This window comes from Protomyctophum parallelum (genome assembly GCF_964188405.1).
Source record: "Protomyctophum parallelum genome assembly, chromosome: 17".
NCBI classification, from domain to species: Eukaryota; Metazoa; Chordata; class Actinopteri; order Myctophiformes; family Myctophidae; genus Protomyctophum; species Protomyctophum parallelum.
This window is the reverse complement of record NC_139719.1, coordinates 36,147,162-36,173,877: the sequence shown is the minus strand read 5'-3', so window position 1 is coordinate 36,173,877 and position 26,716 is coordinate 36,147,162. Positions and strand designations below refer to the sequence as shown.

The 26,716-nt window shown below is 42.0% G+C and overlaps 3 protein-coding genes across 3 annotated transcripts in view; 1 reads left to right on the top strand and 2 right to left on the bottom strand.

The window, feature by feature from the left end:
* Window positions 1-18,314, top strand: part of LOC310875184 (ras-related protein Rab-26-like) — a gene marked incomplete at its 3' end in the record, with an annotated part of 63,838 nt that extends 45,524 nt beyond the window's left edge. Inside the window, exons 6-9 of the mRNA XM_083788320.1 lie at window positions 16,390-16,455; window positions 17,102-17,158; window positions 17,740-17,816; window positions 18,212-18,314. Of these exons, the coding sequence (XP_083644446.1) occupies window positions 16,390-16,455; window positions 17,102-17,158; window positions 17,740-17,816; window positions 18,212-18,314 (303 nt within the window). The remainder of the gene's footprint in view (window positions 1-16,389; window positions 16,456-17,101; window positions 17,159-17,739; window positions 17,817-18,211) is intronic.
* On the bottom strand, window positions 11,034-13,092 carry LOC310874438 (uncharacterized protein). The gene is made up of 3 exons (XM_083787247.1): window positions 12,980-13,092; window positions 11,308-12,468; window positions 11,034-11,193 (listed from the first exon to the last, which is right to left on the bottom strand). Exons 1-2 carry the CDS (start codon window positions 12,986-12,988, stop codon window positions 11,323-11,325), a joined length of 1,155 nt encoding a protein of 384 aa, XP_083643373.1. The 5' UTR covers window positions 12,989-13,092; the 3' UTR covers window positions 11,034-11,193; window positions 11,308-11,322.
* Window positions 18,315-22,258: 3,944 nt separating the features above from the next.
* gnptg (N-acetylglucosamine-1-phosphate transferase subunit gamma) lies at window positions 22,259-26,503 on the bottom strand. Its single transcript, XM_083786815.1, has 11 exons — window positions 26,343-26,503; window positions 26,140-26,197; window positions 25,446-25,513; window positions 25,279-25,333; window positions 25,069-25,152; window positions 24,639-24,732; window positions 24,358-24,472; window positions 23,951-24,033; window positions 23,630-23,758; window positions 22,639-22,720; window positions 22,259-22,409 (listed from the first exon to the last, which is right to left on the bottom strand). Exons 1-11 carry the CDS (start codon window positions 26,386-26,388, stop codon window positions 22,333-22,335), a joined length of 891 nt encoding a protein of 296 aa, XP_083642941.1. The 5' UTR covers window positions 26,389-26,503; the 3' UTR covers window positions 22,259-22,332.
* Window positions 26,504-26,716: the final 213 nt, after the last annotated feature.

Below are 26,716 nucleotides of genomic sequence, written 5' to 3'. Positions count from 1 at the left end.
CCCTGAAGAATCCCAGGGGGTCCCCAGACCCCAGTTTGGACTACACCCTCTATAACGAACCAACCAATAGGAGTCGGGAGTGACAACTTAAGGGACTACAATTTGAAATTGGCATGGGAGCAAAAAAAAGAAAAAAGTGAATCAAATTAAATCCTTAATTATTTTATGAACATCTTACACTAATATATTTTACAACATTGTGCCGTGTGATTGATACCCCCTTCCACCATGTACAATGTACTAGCCCTGAACCACTCACTCACACATTCACCAACATTACATTACGCACAGAAGCGTGTGTGTGTGTGTGTGTGTGTGTGTGTGTGTGTGTGTGTGTGTGTGTGTGTGTGTGTGTGTGTGTGTCTGTCCACTGCAATGGAACAGTGGGCTATCATTCCCTGTGGAGAGATGAGAGAGGACACCTGTTCATTGTAGCACTGACACACACACACACACACACACACACACACACACACACACACACACACACACACACACACACACACACACACACACACACACACACACACAGACAATTTGCACTTGTTAATGTTAATCAGTGGTATTCATTAAAGTACAGAGAATAAGACCCAATTTGCAAAGGCGTGTGTCGGCGATATGCACACGTACATGCATGTACAATGTGTGTGGGTGTGTGTGTGTGTGTGTGTTTGATACAGGCAGCACAACAATTAGAGCAAGCAACAATGTCCCTTATGTAATATTAGATAAGACTAATAAGAGCCAATAAGTATATAAACGCACTATTATACACACACTCTAGGAATATGTCAAGAACCTATCATTTGTATGTTGATATGAAAACACAGAATTTGCATTTATTTTGCATTGATTTAATCAGTGGCTGTCGGGAGGAAACATTGTCCAAAACCATTCCTTTTTTATTCGTTTTTTTATAATTGATGAAGTGGGGCATTCATTAACGTGCGTGCGTGTCGTAATGGCTGCTAAAAACTCAGCTTCCCATCATCCACCTGTGCACCGTGTGAAGCTCAACAGCGCCACTTTGTCCGAAATTGTCACCTGTACACTAAACAGACAGACATAGGGAGCCTAAACAGACAGACAAACAAAGGGACACACATTGCTGTGCATTGGAGTGGCTGCACCACTCAAAAGTACACAAAAAGTTGAAATATGGAGATACATGGTTTCTGCCCCGACAGCAATGTTATATTTGGTGGAAACATTTCAGCTCAGAGAACACTACCCAATACATCTGAGTAGCATGCAAGAAATTCTAGAAAGGAGGTAGGGAAGTTTGCGCTCTGAACTCAAGCATCCATAAACAAAAAGAATGGGCTTGCACACTGAAAGATGAAAACTGCTCTTTTGATGCAGAGAGTAACATCAGTGTGTCATGAGTGGAGGACCCCAAATTATATTGGGGGGTCCCCAGTTGATTTGCTAGATGTGCAACATTGTTTTCTCAATCAACAGTAATATAAGCAAACCAACATACTATGTGTATGCAAGATATCTGCACATCTCTAAATCTACAATTTAATGACTTTTAAGACCTTTTTAATACCAAATCGGCCGATGAAGGTCTGACCGACCAAAACTGCTTAAATAAAAGTCTGTAAGTGAAGACAGTGTGCGGAATTCCAGTTTTTTTCCTACTCTTCCAGTTAATTTCCCACGACATACCTGATCTAGAAGCTCACCACTTGTTGCATGCCGATGCAGTGTGAGTTTGTACAATAGGTCTTCTATTTTTGTAATTGTTTATTATTTAATCTTTTTTTTTTTAATACTGTTTTTATTAGGCATTTTTTGTATATGACAACTTATATGAAATTTTTTGACAATAATAATGAGTTATTCAGTTATATAAAATGAAAGATAAAGACAGGTAATGTAAATTCCACATACAATACATAATAAAAAAGATATATAAATGTGATAAAAACAAAAAAACAAAATAACAGTTAAACAATGACAAATGTGAACAGACAAACAAAACAAAGACCACAGGACAGACACTCAGAACTATCCCAACACGTTGTTGTAAATTAACTGAATTACAGACATTTCTTTTTAAATGAGAATAAATAAAATAAAGAAAAATACTCAGTTCCTTTTTTTTCTTTACTTTTCTTTCCAATTTTCTAATTTGTTATCTGTTGTGTAGGAGGGGTTAGCGTGCACCTATTGAAATGGTCAATGAAGGGTTGCCATGTCTGGTAAAATCTATCTTCACTCCCTCTCAATTCAAACTTTATCTTTTCCAATTGCAAGTAGTGCATAACATCTTTCATAAGTGTAGTGTGAGTGGGAACCTGTGCTTGTTTCCAATTCAACAGTATCAGTCTGCGAGCCAGTAGAGTCACATATTTTACCATGTTATATTGGAAAGTAGACAGTTTGACCCCGGGCCCCCCGACCCCCAGAACTGCTGTCAGTGGATCCGGGTCAAAAGGTCTTCCAACAATGTCTGACCGTGATTTAAATATACTTTGCCAAAATGATGTTAGTTTAGTGCAGTGCCAGAACATATGAGCTAGGGTGGCCGGCGACTGGCCACATCTGTCGCAGGCTGGATTCACATTTGGAAACATTCTGTTGAGTTTTTCCTTTGACAAATGTAACCTGTGTAATATTTTAAACTGTATAAGACCGTGCCTGGCACATACTGAAGAAGAGTGCACAAACTTTTGAGATGTAGACCATTGCTCGTCAGTGATAGATATTCCTAAGTCGTTTTCCCAAGCAGTTTTTAAATACTCCAATGAGGCATTATTATCTAAACACGAGAGAGAATTATAAATAATAGAAACACCTCCTTTGAGCAATGGGTCAGGTAGAAATATAGATTCCATTGATGAGTTGGGAGGTATGTTTGGAAATGAAGCAGTGTGTTGTGTTAAAAAATGTCGTATCTGTAGAAATCTAAAGAAATGTGATTGGGGTAAATTGAATTTGCGTCGTATTTGTTCAAAGGTCGGAAATAACCCATCAATATAAAGATTATTATTTAAATATTGATGTATATATTTAAATGACATGGACAAAATAGGGACGTCATGTTCAAAGTGACTATGTTTCTCTGTAGGCTCTTATAAATGTTTAACCAATGAAAAGTAATTATAAGAGCTTGCAACTAAATAATACATACATGGAATCCATTGGAACACAGGTTATTTTTTCAATTCCCATGAAAAGTAACGGTTTTGGATATACCAGGTTTCGTCTCAACATCGACAATATCCAATACGGACGAGGGTGGGTTGGTGGTCACATAAACATGCAGTAATCCTGCAGGGTACCACCCAGTGGCAAGCCTGGTGTAGGGGAAAGGAACTGGTCGAAATAACGTGTTCCTTCCATGCGCTACGTCCGGCCGGAGAAACTCTCCCCTGTCAGGTGAAAAGAAGCAGCTTGGACTCCTCATGCATAGAAGGAGGCATGATGTCAGTCCGCTGCCCCCCAGGTTGGCAGAGGAAGTGTACCCCCCCTGCATTCAAAGATGGCAACTGTACAACATGTACATCATCAGTGTTGTGATTGAGCACTCTGGGCTAGCACACGTTGAAACAACATCCTCTCTCATTGATGTCCCATTGTGTGAGATCCATTAGCAGTGAACCCTCGGGGTGCACGAGACAGCCCAGCATAACTGAAGATATGAGTTAACGGCCCATTCTTTCACAAATCTCACTCACTCTAAATGTCTTTCTGCTTTTGACAATACAAACAAAGCTACAGCCAGTTGCATGAGACAAAATATACACATACATTTTAATAATTATATTATCATCAATATTATTATTACTAGAAACTGGCATTTGGCTGCTGCCTTCCTGAAATCTCCACCATACTCCCCCATTTTCCAAGCAGTTCCTACCTGAAAGCCCTCAAACCCTCCATCCCTCCTCAGTGATGTGAACCCACTGAACCTGAACCTGAATAGAGAACCGTCAGTCATATTTGAGTCTGTTTCTAGTGAAAAATTCGGCGGCAGTCACATTGGCGATTTCTCACAGTCAGTTGATTCTTCCTTCATATCCACATGATACACATGAACTGATCATACAGTTCTTATTTGACGTGACATAATAATGGGAATTCATAATGGGGGAAAGAAATGCAACCCCGGTATGTGTAAAATACGTAGGGGGGGGGGGGGCAGGCGCCAGAATGGATCAGATTATAACTTTTCGAAAGTGCTTCTCAAAAGTCTGTGTGAAATGAGTGCCAACTCTTTAACAAGTACTCCCTAGAACTCATTTCCCATCTCACCCTCCAGGCATATCTTTCATATCACATCTCTCTTGCTCCCTCCCACTCTCTCCCCTCTGCTCTCTCATTTGTTTAGTGTTTTTTGCTTTATTCATACGTACTTTACTCCTGCCTCCTTTTCGTTCAATTTAGGCAATTTCGACTTTCACATCAAAGGCATTAAGACTGTATCAAGTCTGTGGCTTACTGTACCTTCATCCCCATACGCCTGTAAGGATGAGAGTCTCACCACTTCAATCTATGCTCCTTTTGATGTGACACTCATGCATGCAATGCAGAAGCAGAACTAATGCATGCAATGCGACTGCGTGTGTACATTATGAATATGTGAAGCCTTATCTGATAATTGCATACATACTGAAATGCATAAAGTGTATACACACACACGCACGCACGCACACACACACACACACACACACACACACACACACGCAATAAACTAGAAAAAGTGCCCTTCTGGGCACAGGTCTCCACCAGGAGGATAGGAGTACTGTGTATGTTTGGCAAAATGTTTAGGAGTAATATAATCGTGTGTGTGTGCGTGTAACTTGGCCTGTTGTAACGCCACCATGAGGCTGATTTGAAAACTGTCAAGTGGCATTTCTTCCTCAGCCTAGTGGGAATATGCATGCGTGTTGAATAGTGAAGGTGGATTATGAGAAATCAAACAAACGCGTCTTGACTATGGAGAGCATGTGTACCGATTTGCGTGACATTTGGATAAAATCTGAAGGAGTAATATTAGAAAATGTGTTTTACATATGTCGGCCTCCTGGTGGCGCCATAAAGAGCAGATGTGAAAAATTCCAGGCAAAGGTTTTTCCTTTAGGGAGTTGGCATACAAAGTTATCCACAGTTCCATGCAGTTAGAGGTAAATACACTTTTCGGCGAGTTATAGCACCACCATGAGGCTGAGTTGAAAATGTTCACGTGGCATTTCTTCCTCGGCCTAGTGGGAATGTGCGTGCACAATTTCACGGAAATCACACGATGTGTTCATGATTTGCAGCATTTTGTTTGAAACTGAGCACTCCTGCGAACTTTGGAAGCCAATCTTAGCCAATCAGGATGGAGTCTGAGAAATCTGAAAGACCCGTTTTGTTGAATGGCTCTAGAGAGAGACTGTGTACCAATTAGCGTGATGTTTCGACAAAATCTGTAGTTGTACTGGCCAACAAACTGTGCACAATCGGCCTCCTGGTGGCGCTATAACAGGCCGTTCTGGAAATTCTGGGGCAGAGGTTCATTGTTGGCATCCAGGGAGTGTGTGTGCAAAATTTGACATCTACCGGGTTAGCGATAGATGTGTGCCGGAGATTAGCTGTTCACAGACGGACGGACGGACGGACGGACACACACACACACACACACACACGGACACACGGACGGACGGACGGAGTGCAAAACATACTCTCTCCCCATGCCTTCGGCCTGGTGGAGACAAAAATAGAAAAGATTAGCCTGGTGACTTCACAGCATCGAAAGTGACCTCGTGTCGTGGCAACTGAACCACCATTGGCTGCAGAAATATACACAAACACACTCACGGGGTACACATCTGCATAAATGCATTTGAAATCACATACACATACCTGTAGATACAAATAAATCACATACACATACCTGTAGATACAAATAAACCACATGCATATAGCAAACAAACGCACAGTAACATACAAACACAGTAACATACAAACACAGGCGAGCGTGTGCGAACACACACACACACACACACACACACACACACACACACACACACACACACACACACACACACACACACACACACACACACACACCACACACACACACACACAGTTTATTGTTATTGACCACTAAGATTCAGTATTGAGACTAAAGGAAAATAATTAAATCTACTGAGAGCCTTTTCACGCCAAGGACGATTGTTGCCCCGGCAATAAAATGGAAATCGATTTGACATAATATCTCTTGTTTGATTGATGTAAGTTGGCACATTGGATGGACAATACAGGCGAGTCCTCGACCTCTGGCAGAAGACTTTGTACTGCAGCCCGTGGGACATTTTCAATTATTCTATTCTATTATTATTATAGTCATTACATTTACATAATCTGTGTGCCCAGAGGAGATGACCCGTATCTCCAGACCGATCAATGTTAAATCCCCCCAGTGCATCTCCACCTTCTACTCACTGTCCGTCTCAGTGAGGAAACCAAATGAGTTGACTTGTATTCATACAAAACAGGACCACAGTAACATAAAACCACCCAGATCAAATTGAAATAAAAAAAGAATATACCGGGTAGTATATAGCCTATAGGATAATATGTATCCTTGCATTTGATCGGTCACCTTTTCCAGCGGTGATGTTTACAGCTTGAGCTTATTTTCCCTTTCAAGGACATGTAGCAATAGCATACTTCAGAAAGGAAAGTGAGTCCTTTCTTCGTCCTGCGGGGGACATTCAGTTCAGCTTCACCCAGCTGATGAAATGCTTCCCTATCCCAAACTATAAATATGACGTGAAAGCAAAATGGCCGTTGTGTGAATATTTCCTTTGGTCACTAGTCACAGTCATTTGTTCTAACCTCTGGAGCTGGGAACCCAGAGGACTGCCGGTTTCCATTTTGGCTCTCTGATAAGGATTCATATACCTTGGACTTCTTTCTTTCTTTCTTTCAACTTGCTCTACCTCCTACTTATATCAATACTCTCAGAATAATATCAGGTCAAAGCTTTATTTATCTCTGCACTGAAAATAAGAATCTATTTGTATAAATAGATAGATAGATAAAAGATCTAATGAAACTAATGTAGTTATTATTTAGTATTTACTCACAAATTCACAATACTTACTGTTCAATATTTATTTTTAAAACCCACATACACCACTTACCGGTAACCAAACATAGAAGATCTATATTCTATAAGCTCACAACGTGTGTCATTGCGATGAGTTTAGAGCTTGCAGATTGGCTACTTTTGTGTGATACTGTAGTTTTGGCGAAGTAGGGCATCAAATCACAGGAGGGGAAAACATATGGAGGAATATGGCGATACAAGGTTTTTCCTCCATGGCAATGATTTGTTTGGGGGAATGGTGGGATGGTCGGGTCTAGTTCGCAGGATACATAACTTTCTCCCTTACCTGGCATTTTCTTTTCAACTTACCCATTCACACTCCTTATTCTCTCGTTATTGGATATTTACTGGTCTTATGGTATATAGGCACTGTACGAACTGACCCGCATAAATTCTCTTAAGTCATGTTATATGTTGTAGAGGAGCCGTTATGAAGAATAATGATTCCAAATGTATGTTGCAATTTCTGCGAGGTCCACACCTTTGTTAGCATTAAATTGAAGGCTGTCTCCTTATTTTGCACAGTGTCATCAGCAACAATAATATGACAGCCTTCAATTCACAGAGAGCCAGACAGCATGCAGAACTGGAATTATTATGCTCCCGTTTCTTAGTTCACATTGAAATGCCACCAGCAGTGTTTTGTATGAGTTGCAATCTGTCAATGAATTTCTTGGGTATGTCATTTATAATGTCATTGCTATAGTCCAGATGAGTAGAGATAAAAGCATTCTCTCTGCTTAATTGCCTAACCTTGCAGTTTCTGAGACTGAAAAGCATGCTTTGTATCCATGTTGATGTGACATTTAAAACTGAGTTCTGAATCCATAATAACTCAGAAGATTTTAAAACTCAACCTTTTGCCTGGGATGCCAAACTGCAGAGTCAATTTAGATATCTTGTGTGCAAGGTTGGTGCTGTAGGAAAGGCCATGGAGTCACCAAAATCTGCTAAATCCAGCGTCTCAGATATATTCTTAAAGGAAATTGGTTTATATGAGTCAATTTTTATACTTCCATATTAAATTACTTAAACACTCCAGATTGTCTGTGTAGTGAACATGGGCCAGATTCACAACGGAGATATATGACCAGGTGTAATTGAAGTGTGTAAAGGAGTGTGTATATACAGTACCCTACGCTGAACCTCAGCCATTCAGAAAGGGCTGCGTATATCTAGTATGTTATATATATATATATGTTATTATATATATATATAGTTTGTCTGAGATCTAGCTGGCAAAAAACAAAACAAAGTTACAAACTACAGCTCAAACAAAATAGAGGTCCTCCTAGACGGTGTGGAACGTAACAAAACTTTCCAGTGTGACTAGTGGCTTCACAAATTACAATAAAAAGCGCCGGCTGATCAAGCAGCGACAGCTGCTATGGGGGTCCGCCACCAGTCTACTTTTTTATATCCATATACCGTTACATTTGAGCATGATTCTTTATCTTTTCTATACCATTAAACTATAAATCATTCTCCCAAGCTTACAACGTAGAACGTGTGCTCTGATGTGCACCGCTGCAGCAATGTCAACTGACTGACCATTATAAAAGTATAGGCTACTCTCACTTATAAAATGCAACTCTTGGTAATTTATTTATTTAAGTTCAACCTCAGGACCAAGGCTAGGCTACTTGGCAATTATATTATAAAAGCTTTTTCTTTTGAACAATTGCTCACTCACACCTTTTGCAGAGGTAAAAAAGATATCCGATATATATATATATATATATATATTTTTTTTTAAGTAAATTTTATTCAAAGAGTATGACATCATATGCAATTTCCACAGAGAGAGAATACGACTCTTTGTTTTTTACATTTTCTCCCACAACTCCTTTCCCAGGCCTCCCCACCCACCCACCCCCGATATATATTTTTAAATCAGAGCTGCATTGATTAATGAGTGGAAGTCCGTCTTTTGGATAATTACTATATCATCTCACTGTCGTCTCGTCTGTCTGAATGGCTGCCATGGGGAATGGATTTGTTCTGGACACGTAGTTTATATATTTAAAATGTCAACCATATGGCGGGTAGCCTATCCTCTTCGTCAGAGGTAAGTTGGCTACAGTACAGTATGAATGGTTAATTTCATGATGTCGTCATATTAAAATGATTTGCGGGACATTTGGCGTTAGTTGGCACTTGGCATATTGGAAGTTTAATGCTGAGGCACCAAACTTGATTGATCTCATGATGAGATCAATGTACTAGCCTATACAGTAGTAGCCTACAGCTACAGTTGCCTATTATAATTAATGAATGGCAGCGCAGCGACATTAAGGCATGCATATCTTACCTTTGGAGGAGAGCGGAGAGGTGAGCTGGCTTAAAACTATGACTGGCCGACTAGCACATGCACTGATGCCATTAAATAATGTGGACTTCTATTTTTTTATATAGGCCTAATTAGCCCTAGTGACTGTCAGTCTGCTGTCTGTCTGTCAGACTGGCATGTTTGTGAACCATAGAATGCATTAGAGCCCTGTAAGCCCGCCGGGCCGGCCCGTGGCAGGGCCGTGTTCTGTCCCTGACCAACGGGCCCAGGGCAGGGCTGTGTTCTGTCCCTGACCAACGGGCCCAGGGCAGGGCTGTGTTCTGTCCCTGACCAATGGGCCCAGGGCAGGGCCGTGTTCTGTCCCTGACCAATGGGCCCAGGGCAGGGCTGTGTTCTGTCCCTGACCAATGGGCCCAGGGCAGGGCTGTGTTCTGTCCCTGACCAATGGGCCCAGGGCAGGGCCGTGTTCTGTCCCTGACCAACGGGCCCAGGGCAGGGCCGTGTTCTGTCCCTGACCAATGGGCCCAGGGCAGGGCCGTGTTCTGTCCCTGACCAATGGGCCCAGGGCAGGGCTGTGTTCTGTCCCTGACCAATGGGCCCAGGGCAGGGCTGTGTTCTATCCCTGACCAATGGGCCCAGGGCAGGGCCGTGTTCTGTCCCTGACCAACGGGCCCAGGGCAGGGCCGTGTTCTGTCCCTGACCAATGGGCCCAGGGCAGGGCCGTGTTCTGTCCCTGACCAATGGGCCCAGGGCAGGGCTGTGTTCTGTCCCTGACCAATGGGCCCAGGGCAGGGCCGGACTCACCGCGCCGTTATATACATTTTCTGATGTGAATTTCACCCAGATTGGACTTGCTACAGCAACGCGGCATGCTGCTGTCACCCAGCCCTAAACAAAGTTGGATTTGTACAGTGCAGATAACGTAAGTGTTATTATTATTGTGGGTTTGGTTATTAACATACAGCGCGAGTCCGCGGTAGCCGATCTACAAGCTCACAATGTGTTGCACTGCGAGTAGAGCGCTGCTGAGAGTGAGTGGCTGCTACTGCTGCGTCCCGTGCACCAATAAAGCGCCGCACATGCTAGAAATACACTATTAATTGCACTAAAGCATTCTAAATGCATATACGTATGGCTTGATCACTGGTACACCACCCTCTGAGCTGACTTGGAAATGAGCGGATTTTACGACCAACGTCCGTCAACGTCACGGGCAAGTTCAAGTTCATGAATTCCACAAGTAACGTGGCAGTCCTCGTAAATGTCTGTATGCTCACGATATGAGCGTAAACGCCATTGTGAATTTGGCGAATCATTTTGTAGTAAATGAACCATAATTGTCTGGGTTGAATTTAATGAACAAATCCACAAATCTTAAAAGCTGTAATCATAGTTGCATTTATAGAGGTATTACAGTTACAGTATATTTTGATCATTGTCAACCGGTATCCATTAATAAAACATGACGTACTGTAATATAATTTAAGCTGTAACGTCTAAGCTGACCGAATAGGCATAGGCTGAAGCTAAAAGCAGTTGCACACTGATGCATGAATAAGTGTGCTTGCATTTGCCTGTACAGTATCTTCTATACTACTACTGAAAAGTAAACATTTGTGTAGCAAATCTAAACCGCAGATTTCCATAAAATCGGATAGGACGGGAAAAAAACAAAAAACTGAGTTTGTGAATGCTATTTTCTCCAGCACATTTTTCCAGAATACGGCCTCTGTCCCCCATACTCTGTCTCCTCAACCTGGTAAATGTGATGTTGTGGATCTCTGCTGCTCCTTATCTATATGCAGAGATAACCCAAAGGAAGTCAACATTGGTTAGTCTGTTCAGAGTGATATAAAGTACTAAAAGTTAAATAAGAAACCCTGAGAAAATACAAAGTAAAAATACATACCAGGTTTTGTAGCATCTATGTAGCTGTAGCTGGGGTCGAAGCTGCAGCTGTAGCTGTAGCTAGGGGTGAAGCTTGGGCTGAGAGTGACTCTGCAATGTGGCGTGCCAACCGTCTGGTCAGGGAGGTTTTTGCTGCGATGGGCGGCGGTGCATTGTGAGCTTTCATCTTCTTCTCCTGCTTCTGCCACTGCTCCTCAGCCTCCTGGAAGACATCGTCAGATCCATCGAAACACCGGCGGAGCTGGACAGCACTAAGCTCCTCGAGTGTAACCGCAGGAAACGGCGCTTCCAGGGACGCAATGAAGGCCGAGGAGTCCGAGTGGTGGCGGCGGTTTGGTCTGAGGACATGGCTGTGGGCGTGGTCGGTCTTAGGTGTGGAGTCAAGGTTAATACACTGGTTGGAGTTATGGGTGGTGGAGTGAGACTTGGGGGTGGATTTAGGCTCAAGTTCAGGGATGATGACAGAGAGAGGAACCTGCAGGGACAGTCTGGCTGTGCGAGCCCTGGGGGCGGAGGTGGACGGTTTGGGACGCATCCTGACACCAAGAGGAGATGGACCCATGATGACGTAGGACGGGATGGTGGGAGGAGTGGGAGAAGAGGAGGAGGCCGTATGAGTTAGAGGGCAGGCAGTCCCTGTGGGGGGGCACGAGTGACGTTTGGACGGGGAGTGGGTTGTCACACAGTCGTGGAGGAGGGACAATCCACGCTGAGGGAGGTCAGGTTTTATTTTGCTCATCCTGACACCAATGACAGGGGTATCCCTGTCGTTACAGAAGTCAGCTGTCAACCTCCCTTGACTGTCACTTTGATAGTGAGAGGGTGTGGTCAGGTTGGACGCAGAGGCCATTGAAAAGGACCGTCCTCTGAACTTATAGCTGTGTGATGTCACCGAGTTGGGCTTGTCCACTTGTGCAGGGACAAAGATGGCTGAACCCTCACTGCATTCTGTGTTCTCCACTCTGTCCTGGCTGGCTGGTGAGGATCTTGAATTTGCACGGGGTGCACTAGCATAATTAGCAGAGGGTATCTTACTCATTTGGCTAGCAGGGATACAGTTAGCTTGGATAGCCTTAGAAACCATTTTGAACGATGGATGGCGTGACAACCTTTGTCCGGTCTGATGATTGCAGATAATCTGTTGATTCTGATAATAGAAAATCTGTGCAAGACAGAGAGAGGTTGTGTGAGATGAGAGTGTACTGTAAAATTGTGAAAAGAGGAAGGAATAGGCGTTGCCCATCCTTGCTACTAGAACAGTTTCACAACTCGTTATGACAACAGCCTGTACAAAACTACTGGTTGCCATTACAGCAACTGTATAGCATTATGCATACATGCATGATGAAGTATTAAAATAAATGTAGTTATTCAACTTAATGGAATAATATCGTACACAGCATACACACAGTATTTCCACTCACTATATGTGACTCACTGCATACGAAAGCAACATTAACTTCACATTGAATTCACTCATATAGAAAAGAAACCCAAGGGCACAATTTAATGAAAACACGGCACTCAGGATTTGTACATATAAGATGGTAAACTGGTTGGTGAAACAATAGCAATAGAAACACAAAATCAACACTGTAGACGACCTTGTCATTTACTAACTTTAGTGCTTTCACTGAGTGTTCGTGAATAATAATTTAAAAACACCTTGTTACCTGCAGCATGGAGGACTGAGAACTTGTCTGTATCGGGTTGTTGTGAAGGTTTTATAACGTGTTCATTCCTATATCATCTCACTCTTTTTCTCCACCCAGCGGTCCACCCTCCATGTCCCAATCACAGCTTCCGCAAATGGAAGTCCTGAACCCCACAGAGTCCCCATGTGGCACACACACACACACACACACACACACACACACACACACACATACAGAGAGAGAGTACTACCACTACCTCCACCCATGATTGTAAACAGCACCAGATACCATCATAGAATTTACGAATAACAGGAAGGGAGACATGCAGTTTGACTGTGAGGAAGACATTTCACCATGTGAGGTGATGAAGTAATGATGATGTTGATTCTCTGTGAGCAGGTACTGCAGTCTCAGACACTTGGCTAACTTAGATTAGCCACCCTATTTTTCCATAAATCAATGACATAGAACACCCTTTACGTCACAATTGGACCAATACAAAGTATTAAAAGGTGCTTCTGACAAAACCAGCTATAACTACATTGTATCCTCAAACTGTCTGCTAAAGAAGCTAACTCCACCACTTCTCCACCTCTCATGCAAGTAATTTACAATATATAAAGTCACAATGCCAACTTTGATGAGGCAATATTGCTTGGTTTTCTTCATTTCGCCTAGAATATGGAATAAGATGTTAGAGGTTATTTGTTTTATTGTCATCAGAGAAAGACCAACCTAATTTTTTTAATCCTTTTTATTCCTTTGCTATTATCATTTATCACAATTATCAGGCACTGCCTTCTTTTGACTTTGATTGATAATGTATCTGTTCTAACGAATACTGTGATACTTGGGAGTCAGATACAACATTACCTAACAGAAGGTAAAGGTACTGTCTGTGCAATTGTGCATACAGTACTTCCATGTAACCCTGCCTTCTGGTTGTAGGACTTGGATTGTTTCTCATTACATTATTTCAAACGGTCTACACAAGCATATCTTTGCTAGTAAAATGTGGAATTCTTTGCTAGTAAAATGTGGAATTTAACTCCTACTGTAAAAATAGATCTGGGAAAGTACCCATCATTTTTACACTCCTTAAAATATAGAGTTAAGTGAACGCTCTGGGTTTTTCTGTGTGTGACTGTGCGGTCTCTTCCGTTTGGAATATATTTTGGAATATCTGTTCTATTCATACTGAAAAGAATGTCCCTGTCCTTGTAATATGGAAGTAAATCTTCTGTTCTGTTCTGCTCTGCTTCATTTAGGCTTCATGCCGGATTACAATCACAGTAGAATGTTCAAGTTAGAAACGTAGCAAAGTTGCCCTTTAACTGTGGCCAGAATGGTGAGCTTAGATTTCAGTTGATGTTTTCCTTTTCCAACCCATTTTACTTGATTAAAACAAGCCAAGAGGCTAGCTAGGCTACAACTATTGTTGTTTTTGATGCAATAACAGCTGACAAGGCTCCCAGCAGTAGACACACATCCTCCACCCCCAGAGGACTGTAGTGTGCATATGAAATTATGCTCCATATTCATGTGTGATAATTACAAACATAAAAGTAGGGAACCCACTCAGTGTTTAGGTAAACTACATCTATGCTAGCCTGCATTAATGTTGGCGTCTTACTACTGACACACAGCATAAAAGGGTAAATAAAAACGTCTGGGTTTCCGAGGCTACATAAAATTAACATACAAATCCTCAGTGTTCATTTATCCATTTACATTCAGGATTTTACAGTGATCGTTAGGTACAGGGTAAAGCTAAGCTACTGAAGTTAGGTTTGTTGTGGGTGGGGGTGTATAGTATGAATAGTAGAGTAGAGTATGAATGCAAAGATGCAGTACATAGGCCTGGGCCGTGGCTCAGCGGTCCAGGCAACTTGGCCGGTATACCCTGAGTCTGGCAGTGTGCTGCGGGTTCGACTCCCGATCCCGACGACCTTTACTGCATGTCACTCCCCCATCTCTCTCCCCCATTTCCTGTCAGCCTACTGTCCCTCTATAGAAAATATAAAAGAATGAGTGAGAATCACATCAGAACAATGGGACAATAGGACAATCAGTAGTTTGGCAAAAATAAAAACTACCTCATTCTGTGTTTATGGGATTTGCCATTGCTAAATGCACTGTACTGTACATAAAATGCAATAATGAGCATATCCTGATTATGCGTCACAGAGAAATACACTGATTATATTACTGGTCTCCTCACGTCAATGGGATTCAGGTTGAAAAGTGTCAATACAATTCTGAGAGTGGGCAAATGTAACAGGTCCATTTGGTTACTTACTTACTTCTGTACACTACACTCAGACTTAAATGAACACTAGGACTTCACTGTTTATACTGTTTAAACAGAATCAGGTCTGGATACCATTTTTATCCAATCAAGATAGAGAATGCAGTCAGGATACAGATTATTTAAACAAGTGGAATTGATGACACAAAATTGGAACTGGAACACTATAAAATTAAGCTGATAAATGGCTACTCTCTCCTGATTGGCTGAAGTTTTGTCACCTATACCTGAAACTGTATTTTCTGTTTATTAAAGAGCTGGAGAGACAGAGAGACCCCTGTGGCTGAACAAACACTATAGCAATGATTACTATCAGAACGTAGTGATATAACCTTTAATAAAAAGTAAAAACGTTTTATTTTAACCCAAAAATATCACTTACCCTACCTTTAAACAAAAATCAACTGGTGTGAACAAGAAAGAGGGAATCAAGGATCTTTGTGTACTAGACTGACGGAGAGAGGTGATGGCAGTTATATGCCTGCAGTCTCCACAGGTGTGTATCTAGGGGGTTTGAGTTGTATTCTATCTGTCTGTGTGTGGTTGTGTGCGTGTGCTGACAGTGAAATCTATAAGGGTGAGCCCCAGGGATACTAAGTGATGTTTAACCAACCCAGGTAGCAGGGCCTCAGGGGATCACTGGTCTGTAATTGGAACAAGATGGATGGAGAGCGAGTCAAGACGGATGGGGGCACAGAGAGAAAGGGCATTAGACTGAGATAGGAGGAGATTAACTGTACCGGCCATCAATTTCTCCTCTTCCTCTCCTGCCTTTCATCTCTCTGCTTGTTGTTGCCTTCAACAACCCATTTCTCTCTCTTTACTATCTTCCATTTATATCTTTTAACTCACTCTCCTCCTCATATTTATTATCATTCAAGTATTTTTATTGAAGTTTGCACATGAGACAGGACAGACAACAGATTGATACATGACAACAATTACAGAACAGATACAGGACAAACAACAACACCAGTACTCAACATTCATGTATAAAAGTCTGAAATACTCTCCTCCTCATATTTAATGTGTTTTTTTCCTCCTGTCTATCTCTTTTATGTCCTCCATTAATCTCCTCTCTCGATCTTTCCCCCTTAATCCCTCCTTCGCTACTCTCCAGGCCTGGTTGACAGAGATCCATGAGTATGCCCAGCAGGATGTGGTGGTGATGCTGCTTGGAAACAAGGTGAGACCCTCTTCTCCTCCTTTCCTCTCTGGCTCTGAGACAGCCATGGACAGATGGACTTATGAAGCAGTAAAGAGAAAGGTATGATGTGGAGCAGTAGACCAGAGGGAGTCTAGAGGAAGGGAATGGAGTGAAAGAGATGGACAGACCAATGGGAGGAGACGTCCTGAACCAGAGATAAGGGGCACCAGAGGAGGATGAGAGGGCTGTATGCGATGGCTGGGTGGACTCACAGGGAGGGGAGGTTGAACTGATAAGGAGGAAGAGAAAGGTAGACACAGTGGTGGTGGTAGTGGTGTATGAATGAAGGGAGCAAGGTAGGCAGAGTTGTGTGAATAGGAGGGATGCATGGAAAAGCTGGTGGATGATTGTAAGGTGGGACATAGTGGAAGCTGTTGACAAAGATGATGGAAGATAGGGATGGTTGTTTGGACAGTGGAGAGACCACTCCTTAACCCATGGGTTCCCAAACGTTTTCAGCCTGGGACCCCAACCTAACCCTGTGGGTAATTCATTTTATACACTTTTATGCATAAAATTGTACAGTTTGTTTAATAGCTGGTTAAAAGCACAGCACAATACATGGTAGGAGGACAGATGTTATAGAGGGTTTGTAAATCAGTGCTGTGTGTCAAATTTGTTCCAGGCTGATTCCACACATGAGAGAGTGGTGAAAAAAGAACAAGGAGAGAAACTGGCCAAGGTGAGTTTTGCTAACTTGCATGCACAAGGAGTCAAGGACGCGTGCAAAAATCCACAAATCCATCTGTGCACACACAAACACACACACACACACACACACACACACACACACTCACAAACGCATTGACACTTACATCGAATTTACGGCACTGTCGATGTTCCCACTCAGTCAAGTGCCACCCTATAGTGCTGGCTGTTGTGTTAATTACACATCCACGGAGGCACATAATGTTGTTATTGTTTAGAATAAATGAGGTGAGCTTGTTCACTCAATTTTCCGCCTGGCTTCACTCAGATGAACTCAGCAACGGTAAAACATTAGCCAGAGACTCACAGGGCAGACGTTCCGCATAGGGAGAGACTAGGAGGGACCACCACCAACACACACTTGGACATCTACAACAAACATACACAACTGAACACAGAAATGTAGACACTGGCCACAAATGTAAAGTATGATGAAATGCACACATACACACACGCACAATGTGAACACACCTTGACACAGCCATTCATGTAGGGGCGAACATACTGTACATTCACACACATGCACACATACCTCTTTTGACTGTCTCTGAGCAGGAGTTTGGCGTGCCCTTCATGGAAACGAGTGCTAAATCTGGACTGAATGTGGAGCTGTCCTTCAATGGTGTAGCCAAGTAAGTTACATGTGTCCACACACACGTAAACACACCCACACACACCTACACATTAATGTTACCAGATACTGCATCGAAAGGATTCATAATAACTTATGTTCAATTCTGGAAGTTTCACATTCAATTTTGACTCATCTTACACTCTCAATCTTTCTAGCATCTTACCCTCTCACACTCTTTCATCGTACCCTTACTCATTCCACTCATTTCTCTTATCAATCAATCAATCAATCAATCAAAACTTTATTTGTATAGCACATTTCATACAGCAAGTGCAACTCAATGTGCTTCACAGTTTACAAATATAAAAAACATTAAAGGATGTGTTATGACAGTTATGTTTTATGTGTTCCCTGTCTTCATCTCTTCATCTCCTCTCTCTCTCTCTCTCTCAGGGAGCTGAAACACAGGACCATGAAGGAGCCAGATGAGCCAAAGTTCCAGCTGCAGGAGTATGTTGACAGAGAGATGCAGACAGCTGGTTGCTGCCACTCATAGACACACCCTCTGTGTCAGTGTGTGTGTGTGTGTGTGTGTGTGTGTATGTGTGTCTCTCTGTGTGCAGTCTGTGCACACGAGTGTGTGTGTGTTAGGCCCATGCTGGACATTAGACACACTCCCTTGGAGTCTGTAATGATTTGTAGTGAGTGCTGGTTGTGAACACGTTTCCAAAATCAGCAGTATCTGTTGTTTTTCCATCAGCAGTGACACACCCGACATACACTTCCTTCTGCAACTGTGAATGTATTATAACCCCCCCCCCCACACACACACACACACACACACACACACACACACACACACACACACACACACACACACACACAAACACACACACACAACAAGCTTGTACTATTATCATGTGAGTACTTTTGACTGATTTCCATTGCCTTTTATACTCTAACTATCACCAATACATGCCTATTTACTCTACTGCGAAGTAAGGACCAGCTAAATGTCCTCCATTTCTGTCATTGTCTCCACCAGGCCGAAGGCATGTGGGGAGAGTATGTTTTGCACTCCGTCCGTCCGTGTGTCCGTCCGTCCGTGTGTGTGTCCGTGTGTCCGTGAACAGCTAATCTCGGCCACCGTTAACCCGGTCGATGCCAAATTTTGCACACACACTCCCTGGATGCCAACGATGAACCTCTGCCCCAAACTTTCCAGAACGGCCTGTTATAGCGCCACCAGGAGGCCGCTTTGTGCAAAACAACCCGGTCGATGCGAAATTTTGCACACACACTCCCTGGATGCCAACGATGAACCTCTGCCCCAAACTTTCCAGAACGGCCTGTTATAGCGCCACCAGGAGGCCAATTTGTGCAAAACAAGTTTTTGCACAGTACACCTACAGATTTTGTCCAAACATCACGCAAATTGGTACACAGTCTCTCTAGAGCCATTCAACGAAACCGGTCTTTCAGATTTCTCACACTCCATCCTGATTGGTTAAGATTGGCTTCCAAAGTTCACAGGAGTGCTGTACAAATCGCCACAACTCCTCAACGCAGCGTCCGATTGCGATGAAACTGTGCACGCATATTCCCACTAGGCTGAGGAAGAAATCCTGGTGGAGACCTGTGCCCAGAAGGGCACTTTTTCTAGTTTAATTTATTTCTATCCCTGTGAGGACATTTGGTTCCTACAAAGATAGAAACATGTAGGCCTACTCTATATAATCTCACTCACTCACACACACACACACACACACACACACACACACACACACACACACACACTCTACCCTAGGTGTTTCCATCTTCGCAAGCTCTTCACCACTCACAACCCTTTCCCGTCACTGTGCAATATTCCATGAATGTATGCGATGTACATATTTTAATTCAGATGTTATGCTCTGAAAGCTTTGTGGTTTGCACCTTTGTACATGTCTGTCGTGTCTTTGCCAACACTGGGTGACAGAAACATAAAAAAGTTAACAAAAGCATTAAGCAAGGTAAAATATTTTTGAAATAATTAGATCTTAATTATAGCATCATATCTGTAAAACCTCTGCTCTCATTTGAGGGGTAGAGGAGACTGTGGTAAATGTTAACTATATAGCTATTGTATGCATTTATGTTAAAAACTAAATCCTATCTATAAAATATTATAGTGCAGTTGGATAGTTAGTGCTGTAGTCTAATGTTGTGTGTTGAGGATTTGTACAGCTTGAGGGAACAAGCTACGGTTTGAATATTTTATTTCTCACCCCAAAATCTAACCTTTTTTGTAAAGCAGGTAAGTCAGTCATCAATTTGACGTCTTCATTTAGCTATGTTGAAGGCAAAAGGCAAAAGATAAAATTATTCGGCAGGGGTCAACTTCAATATCTGTGATGGTTTTGGAGGTGGGCATCTTAGTTATTGGAGGAAAAAATAGAGTCCGCAACACTGGTATGAAAACTCATAAATCGATCCCTTAGGATCTTCTTCAGGAATTCTTCATTCCTGAAGAAGATCCTAAGGGATCGAAACGTTGAGTCAAATAAACCAGTGGAGCTGAGTTTTCATACCAGTGTTGCGGACTCTATTTTTTTGTGGCGCAACCACTCCTACAAGCAGCAATGTCCGTGTACCTGTGTGTGTACCTGTTTGTTTGTTTGTTTGTATGTATAAGTGAGCACGAGTATGTGACTTAATAATAGCAGTAGGGGGCGCCAGAAACAGTGAGAGGGGTAGTGCTGTGTCTCTAATGAGAGAGAGTGAGAGAGAGAGAGAGGGGGGGGGGGGGGGGAATTGCACCACTCAGTTCACACGTGTGTGATTTTCCCTATTGTACTGCCTTTTGTCTAGCACCTGGGCTAGAGTGGAGGTGCATGCTCTATTTCCCATCTTAGTTATTGTCCTCAACATACAATAGGAGTTAATTAGCATACTCAGACTGCTTATTTAAAAAAGATTCTTGCAGTTATTTCTGCCCTGTGGAATCTTTTCAAATGTTTGGTGATTAGATATGTTGTATCGATAAGTAATGATGATGAAACTTTCTTGATTCATATTAAATGACATATTAAATATTGTTTATTAGTAATTGTATAATAATCTGTATTGTCTCTTATCAGTCATTTGTAATGTAATAAATCTCTAGCATTCACAATAAAGAATCCAAAAATGTACTGAGCTGTCAATTGCCCAGTCCATAGATGGTTCTACACTGCCACTCAGTGGCAACTGTTGGTTATCGCAATATGAAAAGTGATGACAGCTGTGACCTGCTCAGTGTGAAGTAGACATTTTACAATTGAAATTACTGAACCGTTAATAGGCATAGCTAATAATAATAATAGCTGTTAATGTCCACGCTGGCGCAGTTGCCTCACAGTTAGAAGGTCCTGGTTCGATTCCCACTTGTTCTCTTCTCTGCGTCATCAGTGCCTATACCCTAGGTAGGGTTGGCAAAAGGGTCCCTGTGTCCCCTAGGGTAGATACTAGAGACATGCGGATGGCGGATTTAGCCGCAGTTGCCGTGGTTAACCGCAGTGGGAGTCATTAAAGTGGATTTGGGTCATTACAATATATTATAAATTTATATTGGATAAACCGCGGGTGAAATAATGCAGGAAATAAATTAATGGCATCTATCTATAGGCTTATTAGAGATTTTAAAACGCACAAAATCTTGGTCAAATTATGGTCCATTTAGCAGTAAAGGACAGTAAACGCAATGACACACTTTCTTAAATGAAGGCCACAGTACTCATTTATTGGCATATTTACAGGCTTCAATTACTTGAAACAATGTATGACACAATTACAATGCAATTCCAGTGTAGGGCTGTAGGCCTACAAGTCCCAAACATCATACAGAAAGAGTAAGGGTTCCTATGCAGGTCAAAGGAATGGAAAATGTTTCACAATATTCAAGTATTTAAAGATTTACAAATTGGAAAACAGACAAAATATGGATTTTACTCCCAAACGTTTTTGACTTACTGTCATCCCTCACTGAGATATTAGCAGCCTTAGATCGATCGACATGGTTAGCAACTTTTTCCAAAGTGCTATTCAGTTATTCATACACCGATGGATGCAGCCATGCAGGGCACCAGCCATGCAGGGCACCAACCTGCTCATCAGGAGCATTTAGGGGTGTCTTGTGGAAGACACTTCAACATGATGCCAGGAAGAACTGGGAGTCGACCAAGAAACCTTCCAATTCCCACATACCGGCTCTACCTCCTGAACTATTGCTGCCCCTACATGTTTAACCCATTCTGAACGGGCACCCATTTTGGTGTTAGCATCATGTTATGCTTTAGCTATTGAAAAATAGCAGATCTACAAGCTCATATCGCGCCACCGAGTGGCGCGATACGAGCTTGTAGGTCTGCTATTTTTGAAAAAAATCGAAGAGCGACTGACATTTTTTAGAATCTGATCTCAGGTCAGAATGGGTTCATCAGACCAGTGTGTGTCCGGCGGAAACCTCGTATGAATCTGATCTCAGGTCAGAATGGGTTAAAGACTGGAGTGGTAGGTAATCAGTGGATATCGATGGGTTGTAAGTGCAGGCGGGTTCAAAGTAGATCTCTGACGAGGCCATTGTCTCCTCTTAAGTATTTGTCCTGGGCTGTTACACTGGCCGTACTCTTTCCTTCAGATGTGAAACAGATGATAAAAATCAATCAATGACATAGTAAAATGTGTACATTACCTTTTTACTTGCCAATGTGTTCCCATATTGCCTTTTTACAAGAATGTATGATGGTACATGCAAGGAACATATGCATGAGGAGGACTTGATTACTTTTAATAAAAAGTAATCAAATCAAAGATTTAGGTTTAAGATTGTAAAAGGATATAGACTTCATGAGTTGACTCACGTGTGTTTGACTCAAAAGGAATGTTGTGTTGTGTGAGGAGTAAGCGCAATCTCTCAATTTCCTCCCTCTGTTTCCGAAAGTCCTACATGAACAGACAGAACAGTAAGCAAGTGATCCATCCATCCATCTTCAACCATTTTTCCATAGTCGATGTAGCCTCGATACCCAGGCTTTCATTTCGTCTGCGCGAAAGATGAAAGCCTGGAAAAATCCGTGGGCTGAACCAGTCTAAAAGTGGGAGTCAACCCTTCCGGGTGGGCGTCGCTCTAAATGATGTGACGTAGCGCTGCACTAGGGGGGAGAGGAGGGGCCGGGGGTGACGGACAGATCGATGAGATCCAATCAGGGTGCGCGCATTTCTGAGGCGCGACCCGCCCCTCTAGACGAGAAATGTCTCTGTTTGGGTCAGGCTATAGTCGATGTAATCCCTCCATCTCATCCTTGGTCTGCCCAGGGGTCGTCTCCCAGTGGGACGTGCCTCGAGGACCTCCCTAGGGAGACGCTCGAGAGGCAACCAGATGCTCGAACCACCTAAGATGGCTCCTTTCCAGGCGAAGCGAAGAAGCAGCGAGTCACCCGCTACGAATGTGATCAACCAATAATCACCAGTAGGTTACTTATCAAGACAATCTTATCGACCTACTGCATGTAGTCTGGGAGACTACTGGCTGTGATTGTGACTGCGCTGCTCCGTGCTTGCGGTTAGGTTTAGGGTATGAGGTGGGTTGTCGTTCTCAGTAGGCTCCCAGCACATGACTGAACTTCTCATTCTATCTCTAATGCCGAAAACTAATTTAGACCTTATTCTTTTAAGCAAGTGATAAGAAATATTATAGTATACAAAACTGGACACATTCTAGTGATATTATACACACTGCACTCACAATTAAACCCCTTCGTTAGACGGGTATATATTTAGAGAGAGAAAATATTATATACATATATATGTATGTAATGTGCATATACATACGTATATATGTAATGTGCATACCTCTGTGCATTTCTGTAAAGAATCATGAGTTTCTGAAAGGGCAGTGATATCCAGCTTCACAACTTTCACTTTGTGGCTTTTCAGGAATCCAGCCTCCTCAAAAACATCCTTCAAAAGATTATTGTAACCCTGCAGTAAACATAATACAGTATGTGTCACTGAACAGTAGCCATTTGTTAAGCCTCATATCACTTTATTTAAAATAAAAATGTATCCCACGATTTTGTAACCCATTTTTCACCCCTGTGTCAATTATCTAATGTGATAAACACATGCATACACTTAAGAGAGACTCTCCAGTCACACTACACTGCCACTTACCTGCTCAGTGATAAGCCCCTCATAGAATGCCTGTTCTGCTTCATCCCATTCCTTTTGCAGCTTTTCATTCAGGGTAGGATATACTGGAGGACGGTACAAAATCGATCAGAAAGCAGCAGCGTCAAGGCTAATTTATGACGTGGCAAAAACTTTTCAACTGAAATAAGTACTTGTGGACACTTTTTAGGCACAGTAATAGTGTATTAATCAGCATTAGCTGAATTTATTTAGCAGAGCTAGTATAGAGCCCTGGGGAACCCTGATCTAAGCGGTTAATACTGTTAAAAGTGTCACTTCTTTCTCTCGAAAATACGTCATTGTTACTTGTCAAGCGACATGTTGCAAGAATGCCTTTTACAAAGCAAAAGTGTGGTTTTCCTTTATTAGATGCCCTACTGGTGTCTTACCTAAGAGAGAATGTGGATGACAAACGAGTGGAGTCTCAAACGTAAGAGAGTACACACAAGTACTGGGCTCTGATACTTGGGCAAGCTTGCTGCTCACGCCACACTTTAAGATAACCTACACAAACAAGACAACAAACTGATTAGAGATGTATTGAGTCCCTCCCTGTTCTACAATCTGTAAAACAATGTTTTTGTGGATATATCTTCCTCAAATTTGATTGCATCTTAACTTAGCCAGAGGGACCTCCTAAATCCTATTTAACAAAAAACCCTTCACCAACCTTTGTTTGCCTACTTTTACTTCCACATGCATCTCCTTCTCTCATCCACATGCCTGTGAAAGTGTTGTTTTTTATCTCCCATTCCTGCCAGATTCTAAAAGAAATACGGAACATAAATGTCACATGATTTTCACAAAAACTTTCCAAAAAATATAGAAACTTAAATTAAAATGATCTTAAGTAATAACTAAAAAATCACAATAATGTGATCGCTCTAATCATTGTACATCATCATCAAGAATTGTGGTCTCTTATTAGCCAAGGGTTTCCACAGACATACCCAGCCTATTTGCTCATTGGCAATGTCAATGATTGTGTTCAGACAGAATCTACACATAGCTGTTTATAGGAGCTGTTCAAAAATATTAAAGGGTAAAGGGTATTTACAAGTTAAGAATGATCCGGGCAATAACATTTCTCAGACACTTACCCCAATATCCCACTATAGGCGTTCCATCGGAATGACTGCTCATGTTGGGTGATGTTATGAAATGGACAGAATTCATATTTATATCTGTGGAATTAATCAACTCACATGAATTAACTCTAAAATCTGAAATGCAATCATCACATGATAAAACCGTATATCACCTACTCCCAGAGGGAGTAAACATTATATAAACAATAAACTAATACTTACGTTGACTCTATGAAACTGAAGCACTTTCCAGCCAGACGATGAAGATGTGTTGGGCCTTGAAGGGGCGTTATAAATAATATCAAGAAAGGTTTTCATTACATCTTCATAATTACATTAAATGTAATAACAATGAGTCATCAAGACAATATGACTGCAGAGACTTTTACCTGACACAGGAGTAGGAGTCGCTCTAGGCTGTAGTCTGCTCCCTTGAGCCAAAAATGGATTGTTTATCCTAAACAGATAAGAATCCTTTAAAAAAAATACTTTAAAAGCATTGTTTCTGAAGAAACAGATTGATTGATTGATCGAAATATGTATTAACAGTTTGCAGAATTACAGTACATTTCAAGCACAACTCAATACAAAGACTGTTAACTGTGAGTGGACGACCCAATAAAGCATTAGGCTTACACTTGTTTACAAGAGGGTCCACCTTGTTAAATTCATCAAAACATTTAGAGACATACAAATTGACACTTCTATAATAGCCAAAAAAGAGAAGAGGAATTCATCATAAAGGAGGTAAAAAGGGAAAAGAAACATATACAGTGAGGGGGGGAAAGGGCCAAGGGGGGCGTTTACTTTTGGGCAATGGGCATCTACGGCCCAAATATGGAGTTCCCGTACATGGAGTTCCAATTATACGCATTAATAACTTTAAATGCTATACTACAGTTAAATATCTCAAACATTTTAAATCTTCTAGGATTAGGTGAAAGTATGAAGGGGCGCTCCCTCCGCTTCTGGGCGCGTGCTCTCCTGAGCGACCCCATAGCCTACAAATCATGAAAAGCAGTACAGGAGCAATAAGTCAATTTGATGACTTGACGTGGCTGGTGGCTTTTACTATTGTCTTACCCAAATGTGTTGGGCTCCTCGACTATCTTCATTTTTCCTGCGAATGCGCCGTTGGTCACTGCATAAACACAAATCAACAAAAAAAAAATCTAAGTGTGAGAAATGTTTCACTAAATTAAAAAGGGAAGAAACCTATGGTAATGGTATCGTCGTTATTACACCATCACAACTCATCGCGTCAAAACTGACAGCATATTACTTACTGAGAAGAAATGCACAGACCATCCATGGCCTTATTACATACAACATTCTATTATACGGCTGAATTAAACGTAACTAAAATGTATCAGATTTATATAGAACAGCTATCATAGGCAGATGAACTGGGCAAGTGGGCATTCTTGCTGAATTTCCTGCTACACTTATTGTCAGACTAGACGACACAGCTGGTCACCTGATCAAAATAAGATTTGGACATGCGTAGTGCTGCGTGTTCGTGCTTAAATCCCATAATCCAGAGGAACATATATCGTGTGATTGGCTAGTTGGTTGTCACGCAACCGTTTGATGCCAAAGAGCGACGGTTGCCTGACAACGAACTAGCCAATCACAACGTGAGGCGTGAGCATTCGTTAAT

Excerpts from the sequence above, each read along its gene's own strand:
- gnptg (XM_083786815.1), bottom strand. The coding sequence starts at position 26,388 with ATGTTGTATGTAATAAGGCCATGGATGGTCTGTGCATTTCTTCTCA. Across the intron at positions 25,153-25,278 it reads TTCAGTTTCATAGAGTCAAC|ATATAAATATGAATTCTGTC; the intron begins GTAAGTATTAGT and ends TTAATTCCACAG. Across the intron at positions 24,473-24,638 it reads GTAAAAGTAGGCAAACAAAG|GTTATCTTAAAGTGTGGCGT; the intron begins GTTGGTGAAGGG and ends TTGTTTGTGTAG.